At 50.1% G+C, this 16,494-nt stretch overlaps 2 protein-coding genes across 2 annotated transcripts; one reads left to right on the top strand and one right to left on the bottom strand.

Moving 5' to 3' along the window:
* The first annotated feature begins 5,458 nt into the window (after nt 1-5,458).
* On the top strand, nt 5,459-5,989 carry LOC147971360 (uncharacterized). Its single transcript, XM_087523936.1, has one exon. It carries the CDS (start codon nt 5,459-5,461, stop codon nt 5,987-5,989), a length of 531 nt encoding a protein of 176 aa, XP_087380062.1.
* A 2,551-nt stretch (nt 5,990-8,540) lies between these two features.
* On the bottom strand, nt 8,541-9,496 carry LOC125508881 (uncharacterized). Its single transcript, XM_048673678.2, has 2 exons — nt 9,208-9,496; nt 8,541-9,087 (listed from the first exon to the last, which is right to left on the bottom strand). The coding sequence occupies exons 1-2, from the start codon at nt 9,359-9,361 to the stop codon at nt 8,708-8,710; spliced, it is 534 nt and encodes a 177-aa protein (XP_048529635.2). The 5' UTR covers nt 9,362-9,496; the 3' UTR covers nt 8,541-8,707.
* Nucleotides 9,497-16,494: the final 6,998 nt, after the last annotated feature.

Below are 16,494 nucleotides of genomic sequence, written 5' to 3'. Positions count from 1 at the left end.
ACTCACTCGGGGTAGATTCTTATCAACAATCTACAAACCTTCGACAGACTTCTTCATGAACCACAATTACTCTTGGTTGGTTAAGACTTTGCTTGGTGAAGACAATTACTCTTCTACACTCAAGCCATCACCTATCTGTCTAGAGAGTGTGCAACTCTTAAGAGTAATATGTACAAGTGTTCTAACTCAGTTATCTACTGTGATGCTCAACCACTATCGATGTTTTGGCTCTTGATTTTCCCTCACTGGATCTTACACTCAAATCTCTCGAGAGGGGTGCTAAATCAACTTCTCAACATTTCAAGCGGAGCAGCCAACAAAAAATGTTGGAGCGTGGTGGCTATTTATAGTTGCAACCTTCCGTGGTGGGAAATGACAATTTAGGACACAAAGCCTAACCAATGGCCATCTGGCATGTTTCTAATGGTCAAATTTCAAGCACAAAAGTAACATTACTTGAGGAACAATTAATATTAACTCATTGGTCCGAAAGTTATCTGTCGCAGCTCAAAGGAAGATCGTCTCTGGCTGACAAGTAAAATTTTGGTGGATGAAGAGATTTCTCTTAGTCTTGCATAGGTTTCAGCTAAGCAACACAACAGACTTAAGCTTCGAGAACCCATACCCCTCTCAATAGTACAGAGGTCCTATGACTCAAAAGAGAGAAAAAGAACAACGAAACGAATCCTACATCTTCATGTCGCCTTCAATCTTCTCGACTATAATCATTCTTCTTCGTACACACCGAATAAAATTTGCTTCGCATCCGCAATAATTTTAAGATGTCAACTCTTTCACACAATCTTCTTGGTATACTCTCTTCTCGAAATGTATCTCTTTCTTGTCTGCAATAGAAATGTTCCTCAGTGAAGTTAAACTTCAGGGAAGAATATAGCATTCTTCTAAGTACTCTAGAGATTATTTCTCTCTGTGTCTACAAGCAAACAAACCAATCCCTTACTGTTTGTGTCAACAATCTCCAAAACACAAAGGGGCAAGGAATTGCACCAATATGTTCCCCACCTAGTTCTCATCATCGCTGACCACCACCACGCCCGGCACACGTGGAAGCTTCCCTCCTGCACGTCGTGCGAGTGGGTGAGTGGCGCACACAAGCAGCCCAACGGCTCCCTCAAAGGCGGGCGCGCTTGCTCACAGCGGTCGAGCTGCGGAGGCGGTGCTCCTCCGCGTCGCTGCCACGACCTTTGTGGATCCGCCGCTCCTTCTAGGGTCTCCAGGGTCGCACCTAAATGATTCAGCCATGGATCTACTAGAGATGTCAACCATGGAGGCGGAGAAAGGGAGGAATCGCTTGTCCGAGTTGTTCGATTCGCGGCGAAGGAGTGATCCGGGGGCTAACCCTAAATCGGGTGCAGAACCAATGATAGCGGTGGAGGGGGTGGATTTAGAGCAGCCCATGGAATTTTATCCATGCCAAGCCGATATGCGGTTTCAGTCCGAGCAATAAAATGGCCCGGAACCACATATTAGCCGGAATTTTGCGGGTCGGGAGCATTTTGCATGATCTAGAGACACATTCACTCCATTAGCAGACTTCCGCTCACCAGCAGCTCCGCGGCGGCCGGCGGGGACTTCTACCTAGTTTAGCTTCATTTGGGAGCCTGGTTTCTCCATGTAATTCTTAGTTTTCAGCTAGTGTCCCAGCGTTTACTTTTTATTTGAAGCCAACTTGTACATTCAAATTCGTTCGATGTATTAAATGTTTAGTTTGGTGATAGAACTTTAAAAATATCACCATGAGTCATAGAACTTGCTCTGAATGTTTAGTTTGGGGCTAGAACTTTAAAAATACGGCTTTGTCGTCAGCCAACTTGTATTCTCGTGCAAATATGTTCACTTTATCTGTATCCAGATGTATCCTGCGCATATGCCAGCGTGCTATGGCCCACTCTCAATGGTCGAAACAGCACGGGGCGACATGCTCGTTTAGAAAAAACACTCCTGCTTTGTATTTAATGCGCATAAGCCCCTCATCAGCACATGTGGGTCCCGCTTGACAACATGCTAGATGAATAAATCTCTCCTTGACATATGGGTTCTATTTGTCGCAAGTGGTGGTTTGAGTGAAATGAGAAATAAAAAGGACATACGGGGCTCGCACTCATGACAACATGCACGCACATGTCGTGTGCCAAACACTACACCAAGAATGTCTTTGAAGAAAATATTATTTGGGGGTTCTCACCGATGCGTGGCCGGAGGTGGAGAAGATGGCGGAGCGACGCCCTGGCAGCTCCTCCCGATGGAGGCGGTGCACGAGGTGGCGCCCACTACGGTGGGGCCGATGACGACAGTGTGGGACAGAATCACGGTCAGACAGTCCGCTTTTGACCGGATAGGCGGTAGGGCAGTTGGGATTTCAAATCCTCAGGCAGGACAAGTTGACGGGGAGGAAGATTCTAGAGTTGGGCGGGAGGGGGCACCACAATTGGTGGATCGACAAGTGGACGGGTCGCCAGCTGCGCAGGTGATCCCGGCCGTGACTGGCCGACAGGATGGGTCAGTGGGGCCGGTCCTCACTACGGACACGCCCCATCCTCTGCCCGTTGTGGAGTCAGGGGGGACAGGAAGGATGGCGACAAATGCTGAGGAGGTAGGGACAGATTCTCAGCCCCACCCAGGAAGGAACGTGGATGGCTACTCGGTCTGGAACGACCCAGCGCGTGTGGATAAGGACAGGGATGGATCCCGAGACACCCAGGAGGGACATATGGCCGCCCTGGGTCAGGACAAGAACAGGCGGTGTGATGTGGTGGAAGGGCCGGAGCTTGGGCCGCACGCCACCAATGATGGGTCGACTTCGAGGTTGGGCATGAGGACTTTGATGGTGATTGAGGAGAGTGCGAGGCGGGACCCTCCAGAGGGGAATCAATCTAATTTGGTGGGGATTGGTGAGCCAATTGGGGACCCGTTGGAAGCTGCGCCGGATGTGAACCATGCATGCAACGACGACGTGCACGTACCACAGCCTGAGCCAGCGGGCACTGGGGAGGTTGATGCGCTCGCGTTGTGTGGTGCTGGGGAGGATACTATGGGCATGACAACACAGGAGGCCATGGCATACAACAAGCTGAAGAGCTTCTGCTCAAATATAATCAAGAAATTGGCCCCACCTCTTCTCAAGGAGGTCCAAGCGGCCACGTTAAGGCCAGAGGCGATACCGTTCACTCCGAAGCGTGTGACCAGGGCGAACAAGAAGGGCGCCTCCTCAAGCAGTGCTAAGGGAAACCCAGCAGAAAATGTGCTTCTTCATGCTTTGGGGATTGCGCCTGAAGAGATTGTGGCTGATGATGGCATGGTCAGAGAGCTCCAAGCTCTCTTCGACTCACCTCTAAGGGAGCAGCATGTCCGTATCATCGCTGGCCTATTTGGTAAGGTCATGCCGGAGCCACATATGATGGAAGGAGATAATGTGGTGATGCTGAGCGCGCAGTGAGAGGCTGTGTGCGGGTGGTGGAATTCTCGTATCCCTTATGGATATACAACCACAAGTGTTATGTTGGAATGTCCGGGGTCTCAACAACCCGTCCAAGAGGAAGGCGGTTAGGGAGTTTGTTAGCTCGGTTAGGGTGAATTTGGTGTGCTTCCAAGAGACCAAGCTGGATGTACTGGATCAATTTTTAGTTATGCAATGTCTTGGGCCATCGTTTGATGGTCATGTGTATTTGCCGGCCGTGGAGACTAGGGGAGGTATTTTGTTGGCTTGGGATAGTACGGTGCTCACGGTGGATAGCTTCGCGCTAGACACCTATTTTCTCACGGGCATGGTGCATACTAAGGTGGGAGATCCATGGTGGATCTCGGTGGTGTATGGTCCGCAAGAGGTGGAGGCCAAAGGCCAATTCTTGGAGGAGTTGAGAAGAAGACGCATGACTTGTCATGGACCGTGGATGGTCTTGGGTGATTTTAATATGATCTTGAGCGCTGCCGATAAAAGAAACACTAATGTTAATAGAAGGGTGATGGGGATGTTTAGGGACTTTGTGGACGACCACGAGTTGAAGGAAATGTACATGCACGGCAGGAGGTACACTTGGTCAAATGAGAGGGACTCCCCCACTTTGACCAAGATCGACCGTGTCCTTACTACCGTGGAGTGGGAGCTTGATAACAATGATTACCTGCTACAAGCGTTGTCAACTGGTGTGTCTGACCACGCACCCCTACTCCTCACTACCAGTGCGGGTTTCTGTGCTAAGAAGAGATTTTGGTTCGAGATGTTTTGGACAAAGTTGGATGGTTTCGATGAAGCGGTCAAGGAAGCGTGGGTTTGTGACCCTGAGATTGTTGATCCCTATAAGAGGTTGGATGCGCTATTGCGTAACGCGGCCGTGTATCTCCAAGCATGGGGCAGAGGAGGATGGGCAACGTAAAGGTACTTATGCGAGTGGCTACATGGGTCATCCATAGACTGGATATTGCCCAGGAGATGCGACCTCTTGACAGACAGGAGGTTTGGCTCAGGAAAACACTCAAGCATACTTTATTGGGGCTGGCTGCTATGGAACGTACGATTGATCGTCAGAGATCAAGGATGAAATGGTTGAAGGAAGGTGATGCTAATACCAAACTTTTCCAAGCGGTCGCGAATGGGCGCAGATCTAAAAACTTCATCTCACACATTAAGAGTAATGGGGTGGTCATTACGGAGCAAAAGCATAAGGAGGATCTCTTTGGCCGGGTGTATGAGAATCTCATCGGCAGGGATAGTGCACGGGAGTTCTCTCTGGACTTGCAGTACCTAGGCATGCAACAGTATGATTTTTCGGAGCTTGAGGATATGATTACTGAGGATGAAGTGTGGAAGGTGATTAAAGAAATGCCACCGGACCGCGCCCCTGGCCCGGATGGGTTTATTGTAGCTTTTTACCAAAGAGCATGGGCTACCATCAAGCGAGACATCATGGCGGCTATCATGAAGTTCTATGTTGGAGATGGCAGAGGGATGGCAAAATTGAATAAGGCTCACATCGTGCTCATCCCCAAGAGGTCCGACGCTGAGGAGGTTGGGGACTTCAGGCCAATTGGTCTGACACATAGTGTGCCAAAGTTGATTGCCAAAGTCCTTGCGAATCGCCTTAGGAAGCGCATGCCAACGATTGTGGAGGCAAACCAGTCGGCCTTCATCAAGGGCCGACACCTTCATGATAATTGCATGTTGGTCAGGCAGGTGGCCAGGAAGATATATGCAAGGAAGAAACCAGGAGTGTTTCTAAAGCTGGATATATCTCGGGCTTTTGACTCGCTTTCATGGCCCTTCCTTTTCGAGGTTATGGCAGCGAAGGGTTTTGGGGTGAGATGAAGATCCTGGATGGCTATACTTCTTCGAACGGCTAGCACTAAGGTGATCGTAAATGGGGTTCCGGGCAAAAGCATTGCACTGGCGTGCGGTCTGCGGCAAGGGGATCCCGTCTCCCCTCTTCTTTTCATATTGGCTATGGATGCGCTCACGGCTATTGTCAGGAAAGCCCTGGAGTTGGGAGTGATTACTGATATGGTGGGGATCGCGGCTGTCCAGAGGATCTCGATCTACGCCGACGATGTGGCTTTGTTCATCAAGCCGACTACCCAGGAGCTAAGTTTTGTTAGAGCTGCACTTGATGCTTTTGGAGTGGCTTCGGGACTGCACGTTAACTACAGGAAGTCATCTGCGGTGGTGATCCGAGGGGAGGAGGAGGATAAGGCAAGGGTAGCTGCCCTGCTGCAGTGCACAATAGCAGAGTTCCCGTGCAAATACCTAGGCCTGCAGTTGGCAGTCAAGTGCCTCACCAAAGCAGATTGGCAGCCCTTGCTGGATCAAGTTAGGCATCTCGTCCCGGCTTGGCAGAGGGGATTGATTCAACGCCCGGGCAGACTCATCTTAGTGCAATCAGTCATTTCGGCTAGGCCGATAGATCATCTCATGATTGCGGACGCTCCTGCCTGGGTGTTGGAGGAGATTAACAAGTGGATGCGATCTTTCTTCTAGGCTGGTAAGGACAAGGTGAATGGTGGGCAGTGCCTAGTCGCTTGGGATAATATCTGCAGACCCAAGTGTAATGGAGGGCTTGGAATCAAAAACCTGAAGTTACAATCTTTGGCGCTGAGAGCTCGTTGGGAGTGGCTTCGAAGGACCGAGCCTTCTAGGCCGTGGCAAGGGCTACCAATGATGGATGACCATGATGCGAGAGAAGTGTTTGACAGCCTGGTGCGGATTGAGGTTGGTTCAGGCGAGAAGATCTTGTTCTGGAAAGACCGGTGGATGAATGGAATGGCGGTCATAGACATCGCACCCCTGATCCTTGACACGGTGCAGCCAAGAACTATTAAGTCCAGAACGGTGCAGGAGGGCTTGACGGATGGTAGATGGGTTCTGGACTGTCAACCCGAGACCTCTTTCATGGCTCAACTCCAGTGCATGCATTTATGTCAGGCGGTGGCCTCGGTGGCTAGGAACCCGGATGTGCCTGACAGTTTTGCTTGGTCTTGCTCCACCACGGGTGCCTATTCGGCGAAGGCGATCTATAGTAGCCTTTGCTCTGACCTGCCACGACCACCTTTTGCTAGTGGCATTTGGAGGAGCTGGGCGCCTCTGAAGTGTAAGATTTTCGCGTGGCTGGCCATGCAGTACAGGATTTGGACTTCGGATCGGAGAGCGCGACACGGCCTGCAGGACGAGCCTTCCCCGTGCTTTTTCTGCCTGCGGGATCAGGATGACACCGATCACATCCTATCCAGCTGTACGTATGCCAAGGAGGTCTGGTGCACACTTTGGGACACACTTCATATCAACATCGGAGATCAGGAGGCAGGGGAACCCACCTTTCACTGGTGGATGAGAGTCAGGGTCAGCTTCCAGAAGGCGGAGAAGAGGGGTTTCGATACTTTGTTTATTGGGACCATCTGGACTTTGTGGAAGCAACGGAACGCAAGGGTTTTTAACAGAGTTAACCAACAAATGCGACCTAGGGAGGCAGCGAGGTGGATTCTAGATGAGTTGGCAGAGTGGAAACTTGCGGCGGGAGGTGTACAAGGTTTACAACGTTTCGTGAGAATAGCCTAGTTTTTTCTATGTTTGGTGTTGGAGTGGGTGTGTGGATACCTGAATGTTCGCATTTGGGTGTCACTTCTTATAAATGTCTTTGCTCCCTTCTATAAAAATATGGTACGCCATTGGCGTACTCTCGAAAAAAAAAATCTTATTTTACTTTATAGTGAAAGCAGGGTTTAGGTGATATTTTCACATCAATATCAATGGTCTCCATCGTTTTTTCTTCTTCAGTTTTAGCAGATATTTACACGCAAAAAGATGCAATGGGGAGAGACTCGAACTGGCAAGCTGGGGTCACCTAGCGGATGTGCAGTACTAACCGTTGGAACGTGCCCAAGCTTTGTTCTTTTCTAGTTTCAATTTTATATATTTTAGTGCCAATTTTTTTTGAATTCAAAATCCATTTGAATAAATTTTGGGAAGAAAAATCCGCTCATCCTCGAGTAGTCACCGTTGCCAAAACATATAAAATTATGTGCTTCTCCTTAGACACATGAACAAGTATTAATTTCGAAATGGCAAATAAAATTGCCCACCCTCGATTTGGTAAAAAATTCTTTCAGACAAAATAACAAATTTTAAATTTAAATAATTTTAAATTTAAAAATCTAGATAAAAGAAAATATAGTGCATGAATATATCATTTCTATCCTGATGGTTAGTCCATTAATTACCTGGCAATTGGCCAAGGTTTGAATCTTGTGTAGGTTATATTTTTGCAAAAAACATATTTGGTACAAAAATGATCAAAATGTTTGTGCCTCATGATTTGAACTCTAGACCTAGAGGTGTGAAGAAAACTGACCTATCGCAGCAGTACAAAACTGGATTTTAATTTTAAGTGATCCAAGTCCATTTTGACATAGGAATTCAAACCAACCAAAGTTTTCTTGTGCGGAATGAAAAAACTAACGCACCCTCTAAATTCATTCAGATAACTCTATATTATAGCAAGCTTATTGCTAACATAGTCATTGTCTTTGTATATGGTTGAATTTATGGTTGTCCCAGCCACAAAAAAGAATTTATTTGTCATGTTGAACAATATAACAATTAACAACATATAGTTCTAGACAGAAAAAATGTCCATTGTGGTGGTTAGCACCGGCGACGAGAGCGAAGAGGTTTTTGGTGAGGGTAGTGAGGGTAGGAATGAAGAGGTTCCTGGTTCCAATCCTCGCGGCGCAGTTAATTCTAAATCTTCAAATATTTCTTGCATCCACTGGCAAGTGGGTCCCACACAGGTAGAAAGAGTAGGCCGACTGTCAAGTGGGGCCACAGACTTAATTACCAGTATTTATTATGTGTGAATGATTTATACGGACATAATTATAAATAAGGTAAGCGTTGTTCCTGCAAAAATGGTGTAACGTAGTCACCCTAGCGCCATGCAAGGGATGGATACGCCTGCGTACATGTGACCGTATTTGCACGAGAACATAAGTAATCATAAATTCATAACTTTAAAATTCTAACAACAAGCTGAACATAAAAAATATGTTCTATGAATCGTGATAATATCTCCAAATAATAATCGGTGGACACAAACCAAAAACCACGACACATGCACAGTGCACAGCCATAAAGTGGAGTATTTCCGGTACAAGATTTCACAATATATAGATAACTCATAGGGCAGGAAGACCAGCATCTTTCTCATGGTTTCACCGGTCGTCCGTTGTTCGAGGAGGAAGCTGGCGGCACGCCAGGGATCAACGGCGGGAGGAAGGGCACCGGCGGTAGGATGGACGGCGGCGGTGGCGGCGGAGGCGGTGGGTGAAGAAACGGCAACGGCAGCACCGGCGGTATGAGCGAAGCTGGCGGCGGCTGCGGGACGAGCGGCGGCAGGATGGACGGCGGAGATGGCGCGGGGAACACCGGCGGGATGAGCGACGGCGGCGCTGGCGTGATCGGGTTCGGCGGGATGGGCACGCCCCCGATGTTCGGCGGCTCCGGCACGAGCGGAATCGGCGGGAAAAACAGGCCCTTCTCGCTGCAGACGGCCCCGTCGTGGCACCGGACGGCTGTCGCCCCGCCTGGAATCGACGACACGGTACAAGAATCGTGTCCAGATGTTAGTACTTTCGCCCGGCCGGCCGGCAACACAAGCTAGCTGATGACTCTTTGCAGCATGAACTACGTGGTACATAGCGCACCTGAGGAAGCAGCATCCGTGGCCGCTCCGCCAGAGCGGACGGAGCCTACGACGGGGACGGCTGCAGGCGCGTGCCTCCGGCCATGGCGGGCGGCGAGGTGGCCGTGGAATGAAGAGAACGCCACCAGTAGCAGGAGCAGGTGCGAGCCGCGCATTCTCGAGAGATGATGGAAGCGGCTCTGATTTGAACGTCGTCTGCTTAACTTGGTACTCGTATTTATGAAACGGCAGGAGGTTGAGAAGGAGAGGGTCGGGACGTCTCGGGGGTGGGCTCTGCCGCCGCCGCTTCGTTGTCAGAGACGAGACGGCATGCATGCATGTGTCGTCGGCCGTCCCCGTCCCTTGGGTTTTTTTTTTGGTTTGTCATGACGCTTCACGGGCGGCGTTACGACGAGAGCTGGGTGGCAAAATTCTTCGAGAAGATAACGTTTCTGTACACGGGTTTTTGTGTGGTTCCTTGCTGCTTGACATGACCACATATTTATATTTGTCTGAATCGCCATTCAACTCTTTTTTCCTTGTCGACATGTCCCGCGTCTGGAAATGAGCGTACCAAACGATAGGTGGACATACACAAGTTCTCATCCAAAGTGTTGGCCTGTCGTACTGCTCCTCCACATGCAATCCCAACAAGCGAGGGTTCATTCAATCAAGTTCACTCCCGCTGTCTTTGAAAAAAAATTAAAAATCAAACAAGTTCATGGGTCGGTACTTTGATTTGACTGCAAAATGGATACTTTCTCTTTTGGCCGGGTTGCCAAGACAATGATCCAGAAGAGAGAGAGAGAGAGGGGGGGGGGCACATGAAGCAACTAAGTGTCCGTTTTTTTGGGCGGCTTAAATAATAAATTGCTTCTATCCAGATTAAAAAATAAGTCGCTTCGTAAATTTGGCGAGGCTTCTAATGAATGAGAGAGTTGGCTTATGAAAAAAGTTGAAGAAGAGGTGGCATATTTTTTTCAGCCGCCAAAAAGACTGACCCTAAATCGAGGGGTCATTGTATAAAACCATTGCAAAGAGAGCCTTGGCTCAGTGGTTGGGCATGCGGTTGTGCAGCCTAACGACCCGAGTTCAATTTCTAGAATTGACGGGTGATGCACAGAGGTTTCCCCCCATTTATTGCGGATCAAGTTTGGTGTGTGGTGAAACCACTCATCAAAAAATATCTTGATACTTATTTAAAAAATTCTGAGGACCATGTTTATCTTGGTGCTCATACTAAAATGGTCGTATGCATCCCTAGTTGGTGCAGAGGCCGGGGAAGTGAAATTCTCCCTCATTTTAATAAGAGACTAGCCGGCTGGCTCAACAAAGGTCCCAGCCCCCGCGTCGTCCCCGCTAGGGCGGCTCGGGCGGCTCCCTACCCAGCCGCCGGGGCGCATACTCCTTCCTCCCCACCCTCCGCCGCCGCCGGGGGACGCCGCCGGTCTAAGCCCGGGGGCCGACAGCGGTGGCGGAGGACATCACCTCTCTCCCGTGGATCTGGGGTTGTGCGGATCCCCGAACCATGTGGAGGCGCCTCAGATCCGATCGGCAACGGCGATGGCTGTGGCGCGGCGGCATCGGAGGCGGCGCGGGCTGCGGGCGCGGCGACCAGCCCTGTTCGGGCGGCGGCGGCACTGCGGTCGGCGACGGCGGCGGCGCGCCATCTGCCTTTGGATCGGCGGCGGCGGCGTGGAGGGCCTGGTGGTCGCGTAGGCGGCACCTCCGTCAGATCTGTTCTGACCGGTGCAGTCGGCGGTGGTGGTCGTCTCTTCCGTTAGAGGTGATCGGCCTGCGGCTGGGTGATCGGATCTCGAGATCCGTCAGCTAGTCCCGGCTACGAGTCGGGGAGACATAGTTGCCGGTGACAACCGAGCCGTTGGCGGGCGATGGCAGCGTTTTGTGTCGTTACCTTGATGAAGGCATCGTCGTGTAACTGTTGTCAACCCACTCGTGCTGCTTCGGGGGAAACCCTAGGATCTGGTCTTCCAGATCGAACGATGGCGGTACTACGGTGCCGTCTCTCTCTTGGGAGCATCGTTTGTGGAGCAGCGCTGGAAGACAGAGGCGGGAGGTGGAGCGGCTTCGTCTTGCACGGAGTTTCGGTGGAGCTGTCAAGTCATGCCTAGCCGACAGGTGCTACGCTGAGTCATGAAGCAACTAAGTGTCCGTTTTTTTGGGCGGCTTAAATAATAAGTTGCTTCTATCCAGATTAAAAAATAAGTCGCTTCGTAAATTTGGCGAGGCTTCTAATGAATGAGAGAGTTGGCTTATGAAAAAAGTTGAAGAAGAGGTGGCATATTTTTTTCAGCCGCCAAAAAGACTGACCCTAAATCGAGGGGTCATTGTATAAAACCATTGCAAAGAGAGCCTTGGCTCAGTGGTTGGGCATGCGGTTGTGCAGTCTAACGACCCGAGTTCAATTTCTAGAATTGACGGGTGATGCACAGAGGTTTCCCCCCATTTATTGCGGATCAAGTTTGGTGTGTGGTGGAACCACTCATCAAAAAATATCTTGATACTTATTTAAAAAATTCTGAGGACCATGTTTATCTTGGTGCTCATACTAAAATGGTCGTATGCACCCCTAGTTGGTGCAGAGGCCGGGGAAGTGAAATTCTCCCCCATTTTAATAAGAGACTAGCCGGCTGGCTCAACAAAGGTCCCAGCCCCCGCGTCGTCCCCGCTAGGGCGGCTCGGGCGGCTCCCTACCCAGCCGCCGGGGCGCATACTCCTTCCTCCCCACCCTCCGCCGCCGCCGGAGGACGCCGCCGGTCTAAGCCCGGGGGCCGACAGCGGTGGCGGAGGACATCACCTCTCTCCCGTGGATCTGGGGTTGTGCAGATCCCCGAACCATGTGGAGGCGCCTCAGATCCGATCGGCAACGGCGATGGCTGTGGCGCGGCGGTGTCAGAGGCGGCGCGGGCTGCGGGCGCGGCGACCAGCCTGTTCGGGCGGCGGCGGCACTGCGGTCGGCAACGGCGGCGGCGCGCCATCTGCCTTTGGATCGGCGGCGGCGGCGTGGAGGGCCTGGTGGTCGCGTAGGCGGAACCTCTGTCAGATCTGTTCTGACCGGTGCAGTTGGCGGTGCTGGTCATCTCTTCCGTCAGAGGTGATCGGCCTGCGGCTGGGTGATCGGATCTCGAGATCCGTCAGCTAGTCCCGGCTACGAGTTGGGGAGACATAGTTGCCGGTGACAACCGAGCCGTTGGCGGGCGATGGCAGCGTTTTGCATCGTTACCTTGATGAAGGCATCGTCGTGTAACTGTTGTCAACCCACTCGTGCTGCTTCGGGGGAAACCCTAGGATCTGGTCTTCCAGATCGAACGATGGTGGTACTACGGTGCCGTCTCTCTCTTGGGAGCATCGTTTGTGGAGCAGCGCTGGAAGACAGAGGCGGGAGGTGGAGCGGCTTCGTCTTGCACGGAGTTTCAGTGGAGCTGTCAAGTCATGCCTGGCCGACAGGTGCTACGCTGAGTCATGCCTGGTCGGCAGGTGCTACGCACGACAGATCTTCCAAAGACTTCAAGCTGTGTCGGCTGGTGGTACTTGGCAGCATGGTGCTGAGGTGTATCAGCGGCGACCGCGACGTGCTCAGCTGTTTGCGCAGGGAGGAGGTACCGTTGGGCGCTGTGGTGGCGTCGACGATAGCTAGACCGAGCAAGGTTGATGCATCAGTACAGTTCTGAAGATGGAGCGATGGCAGTTGGCAGCGGCGGCCTCTGAGAGCACGCCGGACCGGCGAGACCCATGCCCGGCACGCGTCCTGGATGGGTCCTTAGGTCTTAGATGTTAGGTTTGGCTGCGATGTCTGTTTGGTATTAGGCCCAGGCTATCTGCGTCCTTTCATCAACTGGATAGGTGTAGCGACAGTTTGTTGCTTAGACGGCAACTTTAGTCTTACTGTTGTATTACTTTGTAAGGTCTTATGAGAATAATTAAAAAAGTGGTCGTATGCAGAGGCCAGGGGTCATCCTCCTTTTCTAAAAAAATAACTGTGACCACGTTATAGAGAAAAAATACCGAATTTCTATTTTTTTTGGCAAAAAACAAATAGCTTTCACTAATCCTTTTGCCAAAAACACTAACAGCTTGATTGACCGCTGTGCAGCAAACTAAGTCAAATAGACCAGCTTGTTGTTAAGAAAAAGTTTGCCCTAATCTTCTCCCTTCTATCTTATGCGCTTTGATTCTCTCTCTCTTGGGACCCCCTACTTCCAATCCTTAAACAGTGTGGCTGCCCAGGAGCTTATGTGGCTCTTGGATTGAAGATATCCTTGCCTTAGGTAAAACATATGTCCTGCTAAATGGTGGCCCTGGGGGTTTGATTACCTGCAGAAATGTTATCGTCATCATCGTTGATCTTCTATAGCAACTTACCATAGAGGCTTACTCCAACCCTGACAACTCCGTTCAACACATTATCTCCTGCATAAACACAAAACAGTTTCCGCCCTCTCCTCACATTGGACAACATGCCAGCTCAATTGCCCTATCGCTGCGACGTGGCATATTATCCTTCCCACGTACTTACCTATGTTTACCATGCTCACCTTACAAACTACCGGCCTCAGTTTGCCAACCCATCATCACAAAATGCTACAGAAATCTTAATGCTTGGTGTGCAAAACTACTTTGCAGAGCACGTTCAACATCTTGTTTATCCTGGGTGGCAGCCCAGTCACTTGGCAGTCCTAGAAGCAAAAGGTTATGGCCTTGTGTTCGTTCGAGTCTGAGTATATCAATGCAACCACTACAACATGCTAGGTGGTGTTGCTGAGCAGGTTTCTTAGCAACATCTCGAGAAGGACGTTGGCGCCGCCACGATCTTCATTGACGCGAAATCCGCAATACAGTTGTGAAAGAAACCGGTGTTTCAAGACCGGAGCAAACACACTGAAGTGTGGTAGGACCTCATTCGTGAGTGCATTGAAGGTTGGAATATCAACGTGGACTACATCGCCATCGGTGACTAGCTCGCGCACATCCTCACCTAATCTCTCGGAGCACTCGGTTCCAAGAGTTGCGTGCCCGCATTGGTATGATCGAGGTCAAATAAGCCATCGCAACTAGCTTAGGGGAATTTGTTAGCAAATAATTTAGCGTGACAACACCAGTCTCGTTTTCATGCCATGGCAGGGGTTTTCGGCTTCCATGGCAGTGTTTCCTACTGCCATGGCAACGCTTTGGTAGTTAGCTATTTTTAGCTCTTTCTGTTAGCTTAGGCATGCGGACACGGTCTTGTGCGATCCTGAGGCATAGATGTACGCTTGTGCACTGTGTGGTCATGAGCGTGGGAGTTGGCACGATCCGGTAGATGGGGCAACACCACAGCAAGTTTGTTTCCTAGCAGACTAAATAGAGAACAAAAAGCAGCAAAGTTGCGCGTTGCACAAAATTATCTCCCTCTTGTTCACCCGCCATTAACAGAGCTGGAGTTTAGGGACAACAAGTGTGATAACAAAGCAACCAGTCTTAATAGACGTCCAAGGCCGCGTTGTTTCTTTTCATACCATCAGAAAATTGTAAAGAGAAAAATTCACCTACTGACGGTGTCCTGGATATAGGCGTACTAACCCAGCCGTACTAACCCAGCCGGGCTGTAGTCTTCGGATGGGTCGGTGGGCCCTCTTTCTATTCGAGGTGGACTCCAGAAGTCACGTGTCTGGGCATGATCATGATTGCCTCTGTCAAAACTTGACGTATACTCCAAGACATCTCCTGCCGCCTCCATGCGATTCCTCTGGATACCGACTATGTAACCCCAGATGCCCTACCCGGTGAGTATATAAGCCAAGGGATTTAGCCCGTAGAGGGGACCGAATCACAATTACATTCACCTAGCCCTACAGTCAGAACACAACTTACGATCTCGAGGTAGATCAAGCTTGTACTCGATACATCTCCATCAATATAAACAAGAATAGGACGTAGGGTTTTACCTCCATCAAGAGGGCCCGAACCTGGGTAAACATCGTCTCATGTGTTCCTGTTACCACCGATCTGAGATCCACAGCTCGGGACCCGCTACCCAGATGTTTGTCGGATTTCACACGGACACTGGTGCTTTCATTGAGAGTTCCATTGTGAAGATCAACAAAGGATCGATGGGCTCGTTGGTCAACGACTCCAATCTCCAAGACACGATCCCCGTGCTCGAAACCCCCATCGCAGAGATGCCCCTTCTCCTTCATGAGCAAGGAGCGATCCACGACCTTTCCTCGACCCCGGCCAAACTTCTCGTAAAAGGCGAAGGGTTGAGGTACTTCCTAGAAAGTGACTCTGACAACGGCCCGCCAGAAACAGCCGATGAGTCTGATCTTCAAATCAGCACGGCCGGTCTGGCGGCTATGCGCCCTTCATGAACTCAAAGAGACAGGGCGTCAAGCCCACGGTCCATAAAGATTGAAATTAATCCCCCACCCACCTCCCACATCGAGTATTTCCCTGGTAATTCGGGCCCAATCGATGTCTGGGATCTCATCTACGTGAAGCAACTACCTGACGAATCGATCAGGCAGTTTTGGGACATGTTTTCGTCTGTGAAAGACAATATACCGGACTACCAGGACTCAGATATAATAGCGGCCTTTCCATGGGGATGCAAGGATACAGGCGTTTCGAACGCTCTTACCCGCCGATATGTTCAAACACTTCCAGAGCTATCTGATCTAGTGTCAAAATTTTTTAACATTGAAGACGCCTGGCTGGAACCGAAAAAGACAGATTCAATATGTGGCAACAAACTGCAACTTGATAGGCTCGTACCTTGGTACGATCTCCGCACGCGGCACACTCGGTTGATGAAAGTGTTAATTATCGACTAGAGGGGGGTGAATAGGCTATTTTTATGAAGGGCTTCGAAACAAGCAATGTATTCGAAGACAAACAATAATAACAGTAACTAAACAGAATACAACGAAAGATAAACTACACTAGCCATGTATGAATACAAGTGATGAACAAAGATAAGTAGTAGCTAGGTAGGACATATCAGATTTGGAAGCTAGTATGAAGACAAATATGCAACTATAGGGAATGTCTTCACACAATGTCTTCGAACAGAATAGGCAAGCAAAGACTTCATGAAGCTAAACAATAAGTGAAGGAGTGAAGTGATAGAACCAGTTGCTCAATGAAGACAAGGATTTGGTAGACCAGTTCCAGTTGCTGTGACAACTGTATGTCTGGTTAGGGAGGCTAAGATTGAACTCAGAAGACCACGTCTTCACCTTATTCCCCTTGAGCTAAGGTCGCATAGACATCGCCCAATCACTCGGGTAAGTCTTCAAGGTAGACTTTCAAA

This window comes from Triticum urartu, chromosome 5A (genome assembly GCF_056163025.1).
Source record: "Triticum urartu cultivar PI428250 chromosome 5A, HENAU_Tu73, whole genome shotgun sequence".
In the NCBI taxonomy this organism is placed as follows: Eukaryota; Viridiplantae; Streptophyta; class Magnoliopsida; order Poales; family Poaceae; genus Triticum; species Triticum urartu.
Note: the sequence above shows the minus strand (reverse complement) of the source record. Positions and strands in the feature narration are given on the sequence as shown.

What these genes read in the sequence shown, in the direction of transcription:
- LOC147971360 (XM_087523936.1), top strand. Translation starts at nt 5,459, where the DNA reads ATGGATGCGCTCACGGCTATTGTCAGGAAAGCCCTGGAGTTGGGAGTG.
- LOC125508881 (XM_048673678.2), bottom strand. Translation starts at nt 9,361, where the DNA reads ATGCGCGGCTCGCACCTGCTCCTGCTACTGGTGGCGTTCTCTTCATTC. An exon ending in CACGGATGCTGCTTCCTCAG is followed by an intron (nt 9,088 to 9,207) that starts GTGCGCTATGTA and finishes CGTCGATTCCAG; the next exon opens with GCGGGGCGACAGCCGTCCGG.